This window comes from Pavona decussata, unplaced genomic scaffold, assembly GCF_977016875.1.
Source record: "Pavona decussata unplaced genomic scaffold, jaPavDecu1.1 SCAFFOLD_186, whole genome shotgun sequence".
In the NCBI taxonomy this organism is placed as follows: Eukaryota; Metazoa; Cnidaria; class Anthozoa; order Scleractinia; family Agariciidae; genus Pavona; species Pavona decussata.
In genome coordinates, this window is record NW_028145595.1 from 3,103,038 (window position 1) to 3,123,766 (window position 20,729).

Consider the following 20,729-nt stretch of genomic DNA (forward strand, 5'->3'; position numbering starts at 1 on the left):
AACCAATTATAACCTGTGTAATGTATGTGATGAGGAATACTATTTGCTACTTCTAGATGCTTGGTCGGGGAAGATAAGCTTTCGATGTGAATCTCGTCTTGAAAATTTTTAAGTAGCCAGTCACACTTACCTGTAATAATCAAGGTAGACTTCTATGGAAAGAAGGCCAACTGCATTGCTGATACCAGCACTACCTATCGTCCAGTTACATTGCAGTTCACTGTAATCCGTTTTATTGAAACTGACACTTCCAAAAGAGTGATTGAAAGTAGTACCGCATCCTTAGGAGAAATGTAAACCAAGCAAAATAAAGTCAGGTTTTTTTTTTTTACTGTTGGCTTGTTTTGAGACATTTTTTTTATTATTTGCAATGATTAAAACTATTAAAGAAACGATATTACGTCTGGCAATAAGACAACCATACTCGTTACTCTTTTTCCTCAATGCTTGAATAGAACTTGGCTACAACTCTTTAATAGTGAATTAAAACATTGTTTTATGCTTTTAATAAGCTAAAGACCAAAGGCCAAATTCACGGTGCCCTACTAGGGTGCCATGTATTCTGCTAATTCTTTCTTGACAATAGCCCGTTATTATGCTAAAGTTGGATATTGTTCCGAAACAAAACTCAGGATACCGTCTTAGTTAACGAGAGCTTCGCGAATCCGGCCCCTGTTAATTAACGGGGAGTTCTAATCACAGTGTGGTCATTTGGCCTGAATAACATTCATTGCCATGATTTTTACTCTGTCAAACCTGAAACAATCGACAATCCCATGTGATAATGATTATATAGAGGGTTTTCAAGGCAACAATGTCGGAGGTACAGAACAATAAAAATATTTGCCTAAATATATGTAATATTTCCTAGGAAAATATCATTTTTGTATTCTAATTATTCTTTCTTGACAATAGCTCATTGTTATGCTAAAGTTGGATATACGTATAAGATTGACTTTTGTTATTAAATTTAGCAGAAAAACTAACGCGGAGAGATTTCGACGTTTCGATGACATCCTGTCATCATTATCAGGAAAATAAAGAAAATTTACATAAGTAAGTAGACAAAACTGGCTTAGAACAATAGACTATTGTTTTCAGTTTAGTTTTGTCTACTTACTTATGTAAATTTTCTTCATTTTCTTGATAATGATGACAGGATGTCATCGAAACGTCGAAATCTCTCCGCGTTAGTTTTTCTGCTAAAGTTGGATATTGTTCCGAAACAAAACTCAGGATGCCGTCTGAACATAAGAGAGCTTCTTGAATCCTGCCCCTGTTAAGGATGGCTGTTTAATTACGAACGGGAAGTTTCTAATCACAGTAAGGTATTAATTAGACCTCGGGTTTTATTTTGTACTGTTTAAATTCACTGGGCTTGAAAAACATGCATTGACATGATTTTTACTCTGTCAAACCTGAAACAATCGACAATCCCATGTACATCAATGTCGGTTTCCATGATTCAATAGAGCGTTTTCAAGGCAGCAATGTTGAAACACAGTTAATAAAAGGCAATGATTGTGAAGCCTGACAAACTTCTTTGTTATATGATTTTTTATTGGCATTTTTGGCCTTGGCCGTGTACAAACTACAGTACATTTTGAAATGTTGCATCTGACCAATCGAAGCGTTCTTGGTAAGATATTCAACTGTAGTGTGAACATTAAAATAAGGGATTGTGCACCGTCCCTGCCCTTCCAACATAAATTGCAGCGCCAATGTTTTCATGACAAGGTTGCATAACCAGTCCGTCAATTAACTATGGATGGAGGTACAGAACAACGGAAAATATTTGCATAAAATACAATATATTTCTCAAAGGAATGTAATTTTCTGTTGTTGTTTGTAGCTTTTAGTATTCTCCTTTGTAAAAACCCTTTAACTCGATCAGTGGTAACTAACAAGTCGTCATGAGCTACACATTGAACTGACGCTATTCTTTAGTACTTACCAGCTGTTATTATAACCCATGGCGACCGAGGTCCCTGACCCGCTGACGTATAGGCTGCGACCGCTATTTGGTATGTTCTGCCTTCATTTAAGCCACTTAAAACTGTCTGATGCACATTTGGGTCGGTGATGTTAATGATGGTTTCACTGTACCAGTAATATCTGTTTTCAGTGTAGTAAACTCTGTAGCCTTGTATCCGACCATTGGAGAATTGTTTCTTAACTGGATCCCACAGTACAATTATTCTCCCTCCGTTTAAGCTTTTTACGCGTACATTGGATGGTGCAGCAGTGGGAGCTAAAAAATAAAAGAAGAAGACATTTATTGTTATTGATGGAGTTTTATTTAAAGTTGTTCTTAGTGTCACTTTCTCGTACTTGTTCTGCTTTCATATTGTTTTCACCCTCAATCAAGTCTTTGTAATAATTTATTTTACCATACGCTTCTTTATAAAGTATTTGCACTTGCCGTAGCTACTATCAACAGCCAGAACAAAAGCCCATCTTATGGAGGAAATTATATCTTTAACAAAAATATTTCAAGTAATTTAATAATTTTATTAACCGTGCAATTGCATAAAAATCATTTAAAGTTAATACAACAAGAGGGGAAATTTCATCATGTGAACACTTTCACTGAAACGCGTAGAAGACACTATAAGAACTTGCAGTTTATTTCAAAAGAAAAATAATTTAAATCTTCTTTAAATACAATAATGTAAAGCACGTGGTTATTAGGCAAGAAAGTTCTGCAATGGAGAGTTCTTCAGTACAACGTTTGTTGTGGTTAGTTCACTTCCTTGGACACAACAAAATGGTCAAATATAAACGGTCAACGGGTCGACAATAAATACAAATACACATTTACGACTATCTGTATGAGGCTTTGTTAACATTGTCGTATATCAATTTTAATACAAACTAATAAATTTGGAAGCTTAAATTTTTCATTTTTTGTTTTTCTTCAATTCGAGAATGACTTTCAATCAGGAAGTTCAAGTTTAACAAAGGCCTGACTAGGCCATTCTCATCTTCAGCGTAGCATTAACTGACAAACAACATTGTGTCCTTTTCAACGTCCTTTACCAATAAAAATTGGCTTAGTTTTCAGAATAAACCCTGTTTAACCAATGAGCATTCTATGGTGATATTGTTGTGGTGATGTATGAAGTTTGAGGTATAGTCAACAACTTCCCACGGCTAAATGCGTGCAAATTTGCGTCTCACGCCCATAAAAGTGTGAGATGAAGGGTGTGCTTGCCCTTTTTTTGAAAACTTCCTGTTGAAGGAACAAATTGTGATTTCAGTTGTCGGGGTGAACTTGTCAAACTAGAACAACCCATACCATTTAAAATTACCAACCAAATTCCTAGTTTCTAGACCAGACCGGTCTTACCTCCTTCTCCAGTGAGCACTTCTTTGATTTCAGTGGAATAAGTGTCGTTTCCGATGTTCCCTGTAAATGCAAGTACCTGAAATCTGTATCTCCGGTATGGCTTTAACAGTTTGCTTACGACATAGGATCGATCGTACAAAGAGTTCACTTGAGATAGAGCAGATATGTTCTTATTTTTCTCCGTAATCATCACCATAAAATGGCTAATGGATACATTGAGAGGAAAATCTGTCCACTCCACCTGTACTGATGATGAAGTAGTGTTGCCAAACGATAGCCTCCATGATGATAGATGAATAACTGTAAAAAAAACATATGAAAAATAAATTTAAAAAAGAACGAAACGCGAGACGTGAAGAGAATTGAGCTAACTAGTTGGAAAAATAATTGAAATTGGCAATTAATTAGGATATATATATTTTTTTCTTTTCAGGCGGTTTTCTGGGATACCTGTGAAAGGGTCTTGAAGTCCAACATACGACGCTGAGAAACCGCTCGAATAACTGTATCCTTGCGATCGGAATGCTATTTTTGCTTGCTCGCCATGAACAACAAGAGAAAAGGGACCTATATAACCGCAGATGGTGTCATTATCGCCATGGGCGATTTCTCCTGTTTCCACACTAAGAAAGTCCCTTGTCCTGCAATAAACAACAAACAAAACACGTTAAAGCGTTCACACGAAAAAAAAAACCTAGCAAAAATTCTTGATTGTTTTTAATAAAACAATTGTTCCACTCGTGCTTATTGGGATATCTAGCATTTCACACCCAACGCGCGCTCGTGGAATAACTGTTAAGTTTTTAAAAGATACTAACCAGCAGTGCGATGAAACCCAGCCCAAATAGAAGGTGTGGAATTTTATCCATATTGCTTTAACGCTGTTTGAGTTAACTTGTGGTTTAATTGTCCAACGGCAGTCTTGCCCTCCACCATAGGAGCACGGATAATTGGGACTGTGTAGGGTGCCGTGACTCTCCGTCAACATTCTATGACCTTCACAAGCTGAAAGAAAACGGATTCGTATGCCATAATATAGCCAGTGGGTTGACGCACAAGATGGTGTCTGCGCACGCTCTTTGAATTTAATGCTACTTTTGAAACCGTGTCATTCTTTAAGGTAAGAAGAAGCGTTACCTAAGATCCTTCTATGTGTTTAGCTCATTTTTGTTTTTTTTTTCATTGGGTTTGATTACTTTTTGGTAAATTTCAGTGCGGTTTCCTGATTTGTTAAGGAAATTCAGTAATCCAAGATGGCCGCCGTTTAGCAATCAAAATGTAATTATTACTTCATATAACGTCCTCATTTTCCGTTGGGACCGTATTATTCTATCCGTCAGGTGTCATAGGCATAGCATTGATAATATCGGAGTTATTAAGGCAGCCACAGAAGTTGAAATTAAATAAGTCCGATCTAGATAGAGTTAACGTTACATGTCAATCCAGTTCAAGAAATTAAAAAAAAAAACACCATAACTTTTGAATTTAAGACTCTTGCCATCTAGAATGGGTTATCCACGTGTGTGCATTGTTTATTTATATATATTTTTTTTATTTTAGTTGACGTCTTTGTAGATGATCGCACAGCATTTCATCTCTCATACATCAGAAAACATCTAATGCTTCATGTGTCTTTTCACCTTGAAGCAACACGTTAAAAGCTAAGTGACTTGTAAAAGTAATTTTTCCGGCAGTACCTAATAAGGCAAGGATATATATATTCTGGACACTCAGTTAAAAAATGGTAAGAACTCCATATTCGTAAACAACAGACCGTGACATCAACTTACCAGTGTACAGGTAAATATTCCGATATGGTCCAGTTCCCGCCGAAGTAAACCCAGCAACCAAGATTTTGTACTGTTTCCCTGGTTTAAGGCCAGTTAAAATGTAGCTTCTGTTTGCTGCACCGACGCTAACCCGTAGGGAAAAATTTCCTTGGCAAAGGTCCTGATACCGAATAGCATAACCAAGAAGTTTGCCATTGTGATATTGCTTTGGAATCGGATATATTGAAATGTTAATGCTGTGGGCTCCAAGAACTTTGTAATAAACGTAAGGCGACGCACGGGGAACTAGAAAAATGATTTAAAATGAACAAAAGAAAGAGAGAGAGGATTAGTACATGAAATAAATCAACTCCCCGAAGCGCTTTTAGACGTTATGTTTAATGCATCTGTTACCTCGGCAGGATTAAACTGCACTTACAGAAACAATCATATAATGCGGGAGGAACAAAAAATTTTGAAATTAAAATCAACCCAATATACTGAACTAGGAAATAGCAAAATTACAGACTATTGAAAAAAGAAGATTTAACATATCAAATGAATCACTTTAGACAAAAGCTTTAAAATATCACTTTTAAATGTTATTTTGGGTATATCAGTTTAATTTGTTAGGATCACAAACAGGCCTTTTAATGCCGGTTCACATCACCTATTCAGTAAATATATTCAGTTCAGTCACTAAAGAATATGGTAGTCCAAGATGGAATGAATTTTACATAGGATTCAAGTAAGCTCTTACATGTGCTATCATTGAGACAAATTTGAAGTCATGCAGGAAATATCAACAGCAATTGCTTCTTTAAATAAAGACGTCAAGTTTTAAAACGTGTTCCACAAAATAACGCTTAACTTGTTCTATCTTTGGTGTGACGGGGCCATATGAGCAACGTGCAAGCTTTAAATCATCTTATTGTAAGCTTACAAGAAAGTGATACCACAGTCGTAAGAAATACCTCTGGGAAGAAGATAAGTATTATCAGGAAAAACGTGCGAGATCAATTCACAGTGTAAAAGTGCTAAGGAAGAAGGGAGAAACTGTCGAAGGCGAGTAAACGGGAAGCGGAATCGTTCAGTGCTGTGGGGATTAATTCCGATTTGCATTAAAGCCATGGCGTGTGCCATGTGACGAGCCATTGGCCTAAGGGCTTAAGTAGTGTTACAAAAGCAAAATTCATTGGGGACAAACAGAAATAACAGCCTCGTGCATCCAGTGAAAGTAGGGTCTGTCTTTCCTCCTGTTCCCGGTATTTTAGTTGCCAACCTAAGTTATTGTACTATTTGTGAATTTGACAACAGAACATTAATTGATTTTTTTTTAAAATGGGCCAATAAACAATTGCAAATAGTTCACATGGAGGAGGTAGCGTAGTGGATGATATAGTGACGTCAAATTTCTGTCATTACCTCCTCTAGATACTCACCCCCTTCCGTGGTTGAAAATGAGACTTGTAAACTCTTGTGTGGTTGGCCCAGGGCATCAATGGCAACCGCAAAGAGTCGATAGTCACTGGACGCGTTTAGTCCTTCTATGAATGCAGATGTAACATTTGCGAAAAGAACGTCTCCTGCTACCTTATCACCACGTGTATTTTCCACTATAGCGATATAGGCCCGAACCTGTTTTCCCAAAACACTGGTTAGTTTTGACCACTGAAGAGTGATAGTTGATGCTGAAGAATTCACCACAGAGGCATTCCATCCATCCACTTGAGCCGCTGTGAACGACAGAAAGGGAAATATACACTTGGAAGTGAATGGTGATTCTAAAAGTCACTTCCATCTGCAAATAACGTAAGCCCCGTTTACACCAGCAAGTTGTCTTTGACGAGTTTTCCCTTGTCAAGTTTCCCTTGGTAGTGTAAATTGGAAAATATGACAAGTTATTCCTTGAGAAGTGTTCTTGTTCCACCACCTTCGCTTTTTTGTCTTCCCCACTTTCATTTCATAACCTGCCTTTATCAGCAAAGCTGCTGCGGCTCCAAAAACAAAACGCTTTTGCTGTTTCTTTTAACTTGAACAGCGCCATGATTTTTTTATTCTTATTTTAAGCTGGAACACTTGTCAAGGAAAACGTGCGTGTGTGTACAGTCAACAATTTTTCTTGGCAAGTGGGCTTGTCGAGTAAAACTCTCTAGTGCAAATGCAGCTTTAAGTTCAGACTGGATACAACTTAAGCTCTGACGTCAGTACCCCCATCAATCCCGCTAAAATTTTTTTCAGGACTACCCTTACTGTACTCAGACGACTGCATTAGATAGATAAACAATTGATAACCAGCTGCATTTCAAAAACGATTTCATCGCTTAAAATTATGTATAACAACAGAAACAAAGAACAAAGATATCTTTTGGCTTACAAATTAACAACCGGTATATGTTAGAAACATAACACGTCTAGTGCTTTTAGGCTTCTTTAACAAGACTCGATGAATAATGGACATAATAGTAAAGAAAAAAATAGTTGTACCAAGGATGTAACGTTGAATAGAAATAAGGTACATCGACCAAGTGTACATGTATTTTCAGACTAAAACATCATTGGCGGACGTGCAAGACTTCTTACCTGAGTCAATACTTCCGTTTAGAATGGCATAACGAACAGTGAGAAAATCGCTGGCGCTTCTCGATGAAACCTTGACAGTGATGTTTAGAGATGACGTGTAAATGAAACGCAAATTCAGTGGGGCACAGCAACGATTCAAAATCCTTTGGCCGCGGCTCCAAGCGGATACACAGAAACTGAAACAAAAATTAAAATTAAAATACAGAAAAGAAAAACAATTTTGCATCCTGAAATCATCCCGTGTAACATTAACTTGAATTAAAAAAAAAAAATGGCTCTGACAGGGCGTTATAAATTCTAGTACATTTGTACATTTGTTTTGTTCTCGGCAAAACAAAAGGTGATAAACGACAGTCAAGGTTTTGATGAAAGCGATAGCATGCGATGGTAAATTTCACCTCTCTGTTTTAACTTAAACGCCGTTTTACTAATTCTTTACTTGGATTGTTTTGCTACATGGCACAAGTTGGAAGAAAAGTGTTATTTATTGCGTGACGCTGCTTGACGTTTGTATGTTGAGTTGCATATTATGGTATTAAAAGGAGTTGAGCGTATGGACGTTTAAAGGAAAGTGGTCAAAACTACTATCCTTAAACACCAACACCAAACCACAAAATAGATGGTGGTCTCTGCCTGCATCCCCGTTTCTCAACCTCTAAAGATGGTGTCTTTACTGCATAGCGACCCCTCTATCCAGCAGTAAAAAAAGGACAATGAGATTTAAACCTCAGTTTTGTTGATTACCAAACATTGTTTACTATTACTAGCTGAATATTTTTGTGTAAACTGAAATTGTAAAGCCAATACATTTTTGTCGGTTAAATTATCATGGGGCAGGTAGTATCTTCGATCCCCCCCCCCTCCCCCCCTCCTTTTTCCAACCCAGACAAAGGGGGTCCTCCTCGAAAAAATCTTGTTATAACCAGATCGCTTATACAAGTTTAATCTTCAAATACTGATCAAGAACAACTCGCCGATTCAAAGGCACACCTATTGTAGCAAAAACAAAAATAAAAATAAAAATAAGGCTGCCCAAAGCTGAATTCATTCTCTTTTTCTTTTCTTTGGCCGAATGTCGAAAGCTTTCATAACATTTTAGAAAGCGTTTTCCCTTAAACTGTAACAAGAACATGGAAGAAAGCTTGTATTGGGAAAAAGGTAATCCCCGAGAAGGTAATATAGCTCCATCTTGCCCACTCCCGTGGAGCGAGCGATGTAATAAGATGATCGTTAAGGCTGCTTAACAATATTTTGAAGAAGGAGCTAAAGTCATCGGTTTTATACCGAACTGGTATGGGCCTTTCAATGTTTTCGCAACAGTTCTTCCATATTTCTTTTACATACTAGCCTCCCAACATAGACCCTCGTCTTATCCGTCAAAGCTTCTTAGATTAGGACTGCTCAAGACGAGAAGCATGCAGTTTTACACTCCTTCAAACCTGGATCATTCTCTCTTCCTTCTTCTGTTAGCTATCTAACGATATCAATTAGTCAAATCCAAAAAAGACCCAAGCGAAGGTAATGCACTGGCCGGGTTGGAATCCAGAACTACAACTTTTAAGCTTTTCAGAAACAAAGCAACACTCGTCCTAAACATTTGTAACTGTCCGTTTTTCATTGGAACGACATGGAAAACATACAACGTCTTACCTACAACTAGGGTACTTATTTGTATCCATGGCAAGAACCACGTGATCTCCATTTGGTTTATAAATGTCCCCTATGCTCCACTGACACTGAGCTACAGTAATCCTTTGGCTTCCTTTGAAGGAGAGCTGTCGAAACGGTTCCGTCTGTAGACCGCCACATACTGAATAGAGAAAGATCTTCGGTTAGCGTCTTCTAGCATTTATTAGCTAGGGTGAGAGAGATAAACAGACTTTTCCCACAACAATACAATACTTTATTTGTCATCAACAGAAAGTATTTGCAATAATTAATTATATAAAAATAAATGAATGGAGGGAAAACCTTGAGACAGAGAGAGATCAACCTGTCTCCGTGTCTACAGTTGTTTCGTCAAAGGTTGTCAAAAAAAAAAAAACGTAAAAGCTTACGCGACATGCTGAAAGGTAGTCTGGGAAATACCCAATAAATATCAATAAAAGCTAAGAATCCATAATGCCCGATCGAGATGGCGGGCGATATGGATTCTGAGCTTTTATTGAAATTTATTGTGTATTTTTTAGGCTACCCTTTGGCATTGTTGCGTATGCTTTCACGCTTTTTTGGACAATCTTTGTCGAAACAGCTGTATACATTCTTCCATCCATCCGTGAGTTCATCTACTTTTCCACTTTTCTATCAATCAATGAAATGTAGAATAACAAACAATTCTTTGAGCCACTGGGAATGTTGGACCAATCCTTGGTTCATGGTCCACAGTCCATCCTCTGTGAAAGGCACCGCTTTTTATGATATTTTTTTTTTTTATAGAAGAAAGACACTCGCAGTTATTTACACAACTTAAGCAGCTGCAAAACGAAAGGCTCAAAACAACTTCAGGCTTGAATGGGATTCGAATCCATGACCTCTGTGATGCCCGTGCAGTGCACTCCAATATATCAAGGCTTCCAGTTTCGCAACTGCTTAATTGTATTAATAACTGCGAGGGCCTTTCTTCTATTTAATCTTTCACCCGCAGTTCAGATAGACGTTTCACATATAACCATGTTCATTTATTTAACCTCCTCAGGTATATTAAGAATTCACTCTATGACCAGTTACATGTTGGCCTGAAAGCTCAGTAGAACACTGCACCGGTATTGCAGTGGTCATGGGTTCGAGTCTTTTTCAAGCCTGAATTGTTTCAGGCTTCCTTTATGCAACTACTTAATGTAAATAACTGTAAGGGTGGCTCCCTAGCTATTTAATCTTTCACCCGCAGTTGAAATATGAAGTTTTAATATATTCATATTCTATTTTGATATTGTCACACAGCAGGCAATAAAAGTAAAAGCCGGGCGGGCCTTAGGTACAAGCCATTGCTTAGGCTTCTTTGAAACTTATGCATATCCTTTACGACTAGTACTCTAGCGAAGTGACTTGTGCTAATAAGGCCAGCTAGAACTCACCAATGCCCATTTTATTCAATGTGTAGATCACCGAAAAAGAGGAGGAATGGCAGGATGGTATATAGGAAACTATTCAGTTGATCACCTGGGACCTTGAGACAAAGCAGTGACCTAATGAATATGTTTTGGGATTTTTTGAACAATTATTTGCGGAAGGCTCAGCAAATATTGGTGGATATCCCCTGAGACGAAGTCGAGGGGAATATTCACCAATATGACGTACTGAACTGAGGCCAATAGTTGTTTTAGTATGGTTACTCCCTCAGGTGATTATCAAAGAAAAGCATAAACAGTCCGAAAATGTTAACTTTGTTTGTTTGTTTGTTTGTTTGTTTCAAATGAACAGAGACGCGCAGTCTGGCGACCACATGCTCAAACTAAGTCACATGGTCAATCAGCAAACTGGACATGCCTCAAGCAGAATGTCAGCATTCTTAACTTCTCTGCCGTTTCAATAAGACAAAGCATTCGCTTTTGCAGTGAATGAATGTTGGGTTTCTACGACCCGTTTACCGTGAAAATAAATGGAAATGACAAGGTTGTTTAGCGGAAAACGAGCGGATGACGCGTGTTAGCACTTTGTCGCACAATTTCTTTGTTGATGGCTTAATCGGTTAACGGAGTTTTATGAATTACCATCAGAGATCAGCTGCTTCAGGTAGGGATTAAGTCCTTTATTGGCTAAACAAATCTACGGTTGTCCCAGATGAAATATTTTTGTTGCGAGGCGGTGACTAAAGATGGTGGTCGAGAGCCGCTCGCACGGACAACAAACTATTAAAAAAATCTGCAATCTTTCATCATCCCGTTTACTTCCCTGCTTTCAATTTCTCTCTTAAGTGTCATTGTCTGAGAAAGTGTTCCAGGGGCCAAAACTTGTGGTCAACCGATTTGGCTGAAACTTGGCACAGAAGTTGGTTGCCATGAGATATTTGAAAAGCCAATTTGGCTTACTTCTCTGACTTTAAGTTTTAGAGTTTCAGGGGGGGTCTCATTTTTTGCCCTTTGAGCACAAAAAATCCAGCCTTTCAGGGGTCATTTTGAAAGTGCCATAAAACCCAACTGGTAAATTGTGCTGCCAAATGAATTTGACTATGAATATTACTATAATAGAGCTTTCATTTCATGCATGTAACTTTGCCCTCAAGGTATTGGACAGAGAGGAGCCTGGGGCTAGAGTTAAGCCAAAATTAATGTCACAATAACAACTCAAAATTGCCATTTTTCAAAAAATCAGTGTATCTACCTGCCTTCTTGCATAACATCTGTACCTAAACCATTATTTACTTTAGTGACCCAATTATCAAAATCAGTTGAGAAAAATTTGGCTTATCACGGTTTGTTGAATTTTTTTCACAAACACTCCATGCCTCTATAAGGTCATGCAAAATGGAATTTTGAGCATAATTCATGCCATAAACAAACCAAATTGTTGACATGAAGCCCTTATTCTGTATTTGTTCAGTGAAAATGAATTGCTAAAGCAAAATAAGTTTAATTGTTTAGAAATACTCTGATTCTTACCTTAGAATTGCTCTTAAAGGCCTTTGATTAGCACAACAAATACCCTGATTTAGCAAAACAAGGTTTAGTTTGTACTTTGAAAACCTAGTACCCATCAAACAGCACAAATGATGATGGCCTTACCTCGATATAACGATCTTTCTAAACGATGCTTGAATTTTTCATTGATTAATATTCAGTTCCAAGTCATAATTCTTCTCCGATGCTCCAAGCATGGAAAGTCTCTATATTTTGTCAGGCCTGATTTTTATTATGATTACAAGATAAAGTTAGCTTAACGAAAACGTTCGTTAGCATATAATCTATGTCTGTTAACAGCCTGAACAGTTCTTGTAAATACCCACCAGTAAAGGAGCATGGCCATGCATACATAGATATTTAAACTTACGGAGAGATATACGAGCTGCATTTTATAGCAGTGCCGATGTGACCCGTTACTTCAGAGTCCTCTAGAGCGGAGTAAATGAAACCATCCGTCAAGAAGGAATGCACAGTTAGGAGAGCTCGATAGTAAAACAAAAAACTTAAATACAATAACCAAACGAGGCCAGGGCATTGAGATGATGCAAAATCAACAGGCCCGCCATTTTGGACATAGGAGAGAGTGGGGACTGGACCGAGGTTACGTTCTTCTTCCGTTTCGCGGCTATGTTTTATCAGGAGTAAGAAATTCAAGGGTAATTTCACGATGGCACTTTGTTCCTTTGAAGGGGTAAGTGATCAGTGCGGTGCCACCGCATGGGCTCCGCACGAAACAGGAATGGTTCCTTTATTATCCTGCGAGAATGATATGACTGAATGGTTGAAGGAAAAGTACAAGGAGTCAGGTGCGTCTGGGGCAAGAGGAGGACCTGGTCAAACCAAAGCAGCAGGTGATTCAAAATATCTGTTAGGGATCATACACGCGCACAAATGGCTTTTATCGCGATCCAGTGGACTCTTTTCTGTTGAAGAGAGGCCACGATATTTTACGATATTGTCGTCTCAAATTGTTTGTTTATGACTGATTCAAGATTTCCCGAGGTAATTTACTTGATTCTTGCGATGAGAAACAAACATTCAACAAATTGTTCACAGGAAGGGCAAAGGGGTTGACTAAAACCCTAACTTTGAAAGGTAAGAGCGCAGTTGATTTTATCGCAACAATCTCTATGACCGAAAACAACGATAAGAATAACTTGAAGTTAAAGGCTGTTTTTCGTCTGCTCGCTCTGTTTGTTTACATTCAGCTTTACCTGTTAAGACGCTTATCACGCAATCCTATATTTGCCAGTTTCGTCTAAGATAAGAGAACTTGAAAAATCTTTGCAAACATGCTGCATCAAAGCAAATCTTTCAAGCAAATCCCATAACAAATCGGCAGATTTTGAGACAATATAAGGGCTTCTTAACGATGCGAAGCAGAGACTCCATATACGGGAAAACATTCTGTACGTATGTCATGGTGTCATTATCAAGTCGTAATACCGTCTCAAAATCGAATGTAGTTTCTTTTTATCGTGATTCATCTATTCTTGTAGAAAAAAATGTTTAATCAATTAGTTGAGCTCAGAATACAACGATAAATCTGAGAGAGGTTTTAAACTGGGTGTAAGATTCCTAAAATTATACCGCCTCTATTTACATACTAAAATAACTAATTAAAAAATGTATCCGAATAATTTTTGTTACCAAGAAAGTTATCCGTGAAACAAGACATTTTCTCGCTCAAAATGTCAATTTCATCGAAAAGCTTCGATGCAGCATGTTTGCAAAGATTTTTCACGTTCTCTTATCTTAGACGAAACTGGCAAATATAGGAAACCGGTAGGGTTTCACGCCCGAATTGTGATTGCGTGATAAGCGTCTGAACAGGTAAAGCTGAATGTAAACAAACAGAGCGAGCAGACGAAAAACAGCCTTTAACTTCAAGTTATTCTTATCGTTGTTTTCGGTCATAGAGATTGTTGCGATAAAATCAACTGCGCTCTCACCTTTCAAAGTTAGGGTTTTAGTCAACCCCTTTGCCCTTCCTGTGAACAATTTGTTTAATGTTTGTTTCTCATCGCAAGAATCAAGTAAATTACCTCGGGAAATCTTCAATCAGTCATAAACAAACAATTTGAGACGACAATATCGTAAAATATCGTGGTCTCTCTTCAACAGAAAAGAGTCCACTGGATCGCGATAAAAGCCATTTGTGCGCGTGTATGATCCCTAACAGATATTTTGAATCACCTGCTGCTTTGGTATGACCAGGTCCTCCTCTTGCCCCAGACGCACCTGAATCCTTGTACTTTTCCTTCAACCATTCAGTCATATCATTCTCGCAGGATAATAAAGGAACCATTCCTGTTTCGTGCGGAGCCCATGCGGTGGCACCGCACTGATCACTTACCCCTTCAAAGGAACAAAGTGCCATCGTGAAATTACCCTTGAATTTCTTACTCCTGATAAAACATAGCCGCGAAACGGAAGAAGAACGTAACCTCGGTCCAGTCCCCACTCTCTCCTATGTCCAAAATGGCGGGCCTGTTGATTTTGCATCATCTCAATGCCCTGGCCTCGTTTGGTTATTGTATTTAAGTTTTTTGTTTTACTATCGAGCTCTCCTAACTGTGCATTCCTTCTTGACGGATGGTTTCATTTACTCCGCTCTAGAGGACTCTGAAGTAACGGGTCACATCGGCACTGCTATAAAATGCAGCTCGTATATCTCTCCGTAAGTTTATATATCTATGTATGCATGGCCATGCTCCTTTACTGGTGGGTATTTACAAGAACTGTTCAGGCTGTTAACAGACATAGATTATATGCTAACGAACGTTTTCGTTAAGCTAACTTTATCTTGTAATCATAATAAAAATCAGGCCTGACAAAATATAGAGACTTTCCATGCTTGGAGCATCGGAGAAGAATTATGACTTGGAACTGAATATTAATCAATGAAAAATTCAAGCATCGTTTAGAAAGATCGTTATATCGAGGTAAGGCCATCATCATTTGTGCTGTTTGATGGGTACTAGGTTTTCAAAGTACAAACTAAACCTTGTTTTGCTAAATCAGGGTATTTGTTGTGCTAATCAAAGGCCTTTAAGAGCAATTCTAAGGTAAGAATCAGAGTATTTCTAAACAATTAAACTTATTTTGCTTTAGCAATTCATTTTCACTGAACAAATACAGAATAAGGGCTTCATGTCAACAATTTGGTTTGTTTATGGCATGAATTATGCTCAAAATTCCATTTTGCATGACCTTATAGAGGCATGGAGTGTTTGTGAAAAAAATTCAACAAACCGTGATAAGCCAAATTTTTCTCAACTGATTTTGATAATTGGGTCACTAAAGTAAATAATGGTTTAGGTACGGATGTTATGCAAGAAGGCAGGTAGATACACTGATTTTTTGAAAAATGGCAATTTTGAGTTGTTATTGTGACATTAATTTTGGCTTAACTCTAGCCCCAGGCTCCTCTCTGTCCAATACCTTGAGGGCAAAGTTACATGCATGAAATGAAAGCGCTATTATAGTAATATTCATAGTCAAATTCATTTGGCAGCACAATTTACCAGTTGGGTTTTATGGCACTTTCAAAATGACCCCTGAAAGGCTGGATTTTTTGTGCTCAAAGGGCAAAAAATGAGACCCCCCCTGAAACTCTAAAACTTAAAGTCAGAGAAGTAAGCCAAATTGGCTTTTCAAATATCTCATGGCAACCAACTTCTGTGCCAAGTTTCAGCCAAATCGGTTGACCACAAGTTTTGGCCCCTGGAACACTTTCTCAGACAATGACACTTAAATTCGTTTGTTGTTGAAGCCAAAGTGTTCTTTTTAAGCTTATATTGGTATCGAAATCGATAACATTTCCACTGTAATTTACAGGGCTTTTTTTTATTACAATAAACAATACTTTTATATCTTGCCTTCGAAAAGTGTGGCTCCGGACTTGGCTGCTTTTTAGTGCCTTTCCGAATTACATTTTATTTTATCGTATTTATTTCTTCTTTAGAAACATCAACAAATGGCTAAGCGTCCATTTTGAAAATAAGTGCTCCCGCTATAATCACCTCGCGCCAATTGATTATAGCAGGATGTGACACTAGCCTCAACCGATGACATCAATCGAATCTCCATAATCACCTGAGTAATTATACTAAAAAAAATAGTTCTAGAAATGGAGACTTTTATCCTCCTTACAGTTCCTTGATTCCCTCTAGCGTAGGGCTGCTCAGCTCCTGCGCCTTTTAATAACTCTGGAGATTAACGGAGACTGAACATACTGGCGACTTCACAAACAGTTCCCTGCACTGAGTGGACTAATAATTGAGGATTAAAGTCTGTTAACAGCTGAAGTTGCAGATATAACTGGGATGGTGTCGCGATGACCTCCCACGTTTATATTTGACAATAGGCCATTTTACAGCTGTGTGCTAAGTGACCCGGCCTTGGATTGTAAGCTAGGCATTTCTCGAGGCACTTTAGTGCGACATCGGATTTTCTCAGGTGTTTTTTTCCATCTCTTCAAGACGAGTCGAGATCTCTGTTTAACGGTTGAGAGAGCCAATCTAAGGAAATACATGTACTGCTTGTAATTTCTGAGCCCTAAAATACGGGTTAATCCAAAAGACTGAAAAGTCTAGCGAAAACTATACCAAACGTTTTTGCTGAACTGTAATTTGCCAGTTCGTAAACAGAAAGGTAAGCAGTAAAAGTAAAAGATTTTGCACTAACCATTATAATTCTCATCAGCATACTTGGTTGACTTCCTTATGTTCAGTACAAAACAGCCTTATTAATAGTTTGGTGTTCTTGCGAGGTCGTTACTTTTTGAAAGCGCTCTGCTATTTTTTCTCTCCGACGCACGAAAACTACGTATATCGTATATCGTTTATCTGTTATGTGCGGACGATGTATATTGAGTTCACCATGACCATATTTGGGCAATTTTACCATGTCTGAATAATAATTATTTGTTCGCTTCCTTTCTTTCTTGTTTTCAATAACGTTACTCTACACTTTCGGTAAATACAACATTTGAACTTACATGTCGCTGCAAAAGTCCTGTACGTTCCATTTCCTTTCCTTGTAAATCCAGCTGTGGCTATAGTGTATGTTGATCCCTCTTTGAGGTTTCTCAAGGTTATCCTCGTTGTATTTGGACCAACCACCATCGTCCTGCTATTATTATAGTTAAGTTCATCCACTGCGACGTATGTAACTGTATAACCCAGTAATCTGCCTTGTGCATCGTTTGGACTAATAGGACTCAGCCGAAAACTGATAGTGAGCTCATATAGGTTAATAAACCAGTCGTACAAATAAGGCCCCCGTCTAGGCACTTTAAAGAAAATTGATCCAATATTAATATACAGTTCGATTTGCAAATACATAGTAGCAATCGAGTTATTTGTTTTTCGCTTACTGTAATCCTAATAAACCGCATTTCAGAGCATTCCCAGAAGAAAGTAAGCTGCCTTAAGTGGCTTGTTCTTTGCCGATAAATGTAAAGAAATGTCCTCGAATACGATTCTTTAAATCTGCTTCCTTTTCTCCATTCCTTTGTGCATTCAACAATCTAATCCTGCCTACACCGAATGGAGTGGGGAGGGGGTTGTTGGTGTCAGACCTTGCCCTCGCCAACTTCGAACGTCTTTAAAATTTTTATTATTTATGCAAACGCCATCAAATTCCGTTACCTTTTTCAGAAATCTACCTAGGAACAATTTTATGTGGTGTGTCGGTATTCATTTAAATTGATGTTACCATTGCAACCATTTTTTGACAGGCACGTTTATTATAAGATGTAATATTCCTTTTTTAAATCAAGAAAAATTGCCTGTCAGGGTCATTGCCAAAGCCTTTTCAAGATTCTTGGAGTTAAAGACTAGTATAGATAGCATTGATATGAAATCATTTTCACCTGGCAAAAGTCAAATTTAATTCGTTTTAAGTGAAACATATAATTTAAGATCCTACAACTGTTACGTTACGCCAGAAATCAAAAACACAAAACTTACCTCCTTCGTCTGTTTCAACGGTAACTTGGGTACTCTTGTAGACCTCACCGTAGGCATCTACCAGGTAAACACGAATCACGTGCTCACTGAACACTGGCAACCTGGTCAAACTCGTGGACGTCAGTGATGAGTTCACTCTACGAAACGTTCCTTTCTTGTAGTTGTAATAGTTTACAGGTCTTGTCTGATTCACAAACAAAATAAAGAAATTGGCTTGCAAGCCTCCTGGAAAGTTGCTCCAATCTACAACTAAACTCGTCTCGCTGGTGTTGAAAGCACGAATATTCCAAGGAGTTGATGGAGGACGAGCTAAAAAAGAAATATAAAAAACAACGACTGAGTCTATTGTAAATTGAAAGAGCTGCGCAAACTGCCTAGCATGGCATCGCGAGGTCACACGAGATAAACAGCTCCGCTGTTTCCTCAAGTGTGGGGTTGAGTTTTCCTGAGAATTTCGCCTCGCGAGGCTAAACTAAAATACAAAAAACAACAGATATTTTCTTCACGGCCTCGCGAGGCGAAAAGCTCTAATACGAAAACTCAGCCGCATACGTGATGAAACAGCTGAGGTAATCACCTCGCAGGGTAGTATTCTTAGCTCTTTCCTCAAGTCTGCGGTAGGCTTTAGTAGCTACAGAAAAACAGTGTCATCGTTATTGTTATTAACACCGTGGGAGGGGAAAGTGCTCCATATAGTAGCCTGTGTAATGAGCCGTTCTCCGATCTGGGCGCCCCTTTTTTATCATCGTTGTATGAGAAAGGTTTGCAACCGACCTTGTTATTGCATTGCAAAGGGTTGGAAACACTTAACGTAAGTTTGTATAAAGAAATAAAAACGTAAAATTTAGTGTGAAACGTCCTGATAAGCCAATCACGTAAAGGTACCATACCTGATTGAAGGCTTCTCCTTATGATAGCGTATGTAACCATAAAACGGCTGTATCCACTGTACAAGTTTACATGGAGCGTAATGAAGTTCCCTGCCCCAAAATTTACTTCCACCAAGACTTGGCGATTCCCAGAGTATCCTTTCCGACTAAAGATCTCAAATCCACTGCTTGAATAAATCTTCAAAAAATCGCTATAAAAGCCAAAAAATTGAAATATGAAAGTGAGAATATGAATTATTTCATAAACTTTACATCGTTAAATTGAAATATTGAAATAATGTTTTTTTTCGAATGATAACAATAAACAGCAATAGAGAAGAGACAGTCGTGTACATCAAAAACTGTTTTATATTCTTTAATTTAAATGGGTGCTTTTATATGTTATTTTGGTCACTTGGTCACTTGTCAATGACATATAGTGTGCTTGGGCAACATTTGGAGATTGCGTGACATAATTCAGCCTCTCCTTGTAAAAGGGTGAAGGACGGAAAACATTTGTCAGGAGTTTGTTGTTGCTTGAACGATTTCTTCAATTTTTTTCCGAAGTGAGCCGTTCGATGTAGAAGCCTTTCTCAGCTTTGTAAGTGGAAGCTGCGAGAGAGGACTCGAAAAGGTGCTTCTGTGCATGGGACAAATATGCTAAATAAGTAACGGCTAACGGCTTTGTGTGAGGAAAAAAAACAGAGTATGGTCGATTTAGCATAGATGAATCCAATGTTTAGGAGATGGATAAGTTTACGTTTACTCCAGGCGTATTACTTCTCCCGAGGAAAAAAATGAATTTAATCTCCCTCTAGGATATAGGAAGAATAACAGTCTTCTTGAACCAATTATAACCTGTGTAACGTATGTGATGAGGAATACTATTTGCTACTTGTCGATGTTTCAGTCGGGGAAGGTAAGCTTTCCATGTGGATCTCGTCTTGAAAAAATTTTCAGTAGCCAATCACACTTACCTGTAATAATCAAGGTAGACTTCTATGGAAAGAAGGCCAACTGCATTGCTGATACCAGCACTACCTATTGTCCAGTTACATTGCAGTTCACTGTAATCCGTTTTATTGAAACTGATACTTCCAAAAGAGTGATTGAAAGTAGTACCGCATCCTTAGGAGAAATGTAAACCAAGCAAAATAAAGTTAGGTTTTTTGTTTTTTTTTTGTTTTGTTTTTTGTTTTTGTTTTTTTTACCGTTGGCTTGTTTTGAGACATTTTTTTTATTTGCAATGATTATAATTACTAAAGAGACGATATTACTTCTGGCAATAAGACCACTATACTGTTTACTTCTTTCCCTCAATGCTTGACTAGAACTTTGCTACAACTCGTTAATGTATTAAAACATTGTTTTATGCTTTTTATTACACCCATTTTGAAATCACTGGTGATACTTGCAATTTGATTGGTTCCCAACAGTGCGATTTATTCACGAATCGCACCATTTTCCCTCTAAATCGCATCCTTTTTTTTAGCCGTTGAAAATGAATATGAAATGATAACAAGTAATCAAATTTCATGGCTTACCTGCTATGACTAATAAGATTG

At 37.9% G+C, this 20,729-nt stretch overlaps 1 protein-coding gene across 1 annotated transcript in view; it reads right to left on the minus strand.

Moving 5' to 3' along the window:
* Positions 1 to 20,729, minus strand: part of LOC146462739 (uncharacterized) — a 73,473-nt gene that overhangs the window by 44,161 nt on the left and 8,583 nt on the right. The window contains exons 8-20 of the mRNA XM_085085511.1: positions 20,142 to 20,292; positions 19,186 to 19,376; positions 18,296 to 18,604; positions 17,323 to 17,616; positions 9,352 to 9,511; positions 7,702 to 7,877; positions 6,561 to 6,854; positions 5,140 to 5,424; positions 4,168 to 4,354; positions 3,800 to 3,990; positions 3,350 to 3,649; positions 1,955 to 2,251; positions 131 to 281 (exon numbers count right to left, since the gene is read on the minus strand). Of these exons, the coding sequence (XP_084941637.1) occupies positions 131 to 281; positions 1,955 to 2,251; positions 3,350 to 3,649; positions 3,800 to 3,990; positions 4,168 to 4,354; positions 5,140 to 5,424; positions 6,561 to 6,854; positions 7,702 to 7,877; positions 9,352 to 9,511; positions 17,323 to 17,616; positions 18,296 to 18,604; positions 19,186 to 19,376; positions 20,142 to 20,292 (2,986 nt within the window). The remainder of the gene's footprint in view (positions 1 to 130; positions 282 to 1,954; positions 2,252 to 3,349; positions 3,650 to 3,799; positions 3,991 to 4,167; positions 4,355 to 5,139; positions 5,425 to 6,560; positions 6,855 to 7,701; positions 7,878 to 9,351; positions 9,512 to 17,322; positions 17,617 to 18,295; positions 18,605 to 19,185; positions 19,377 to 20,141; positions 20,293 to 20,729) is intronic.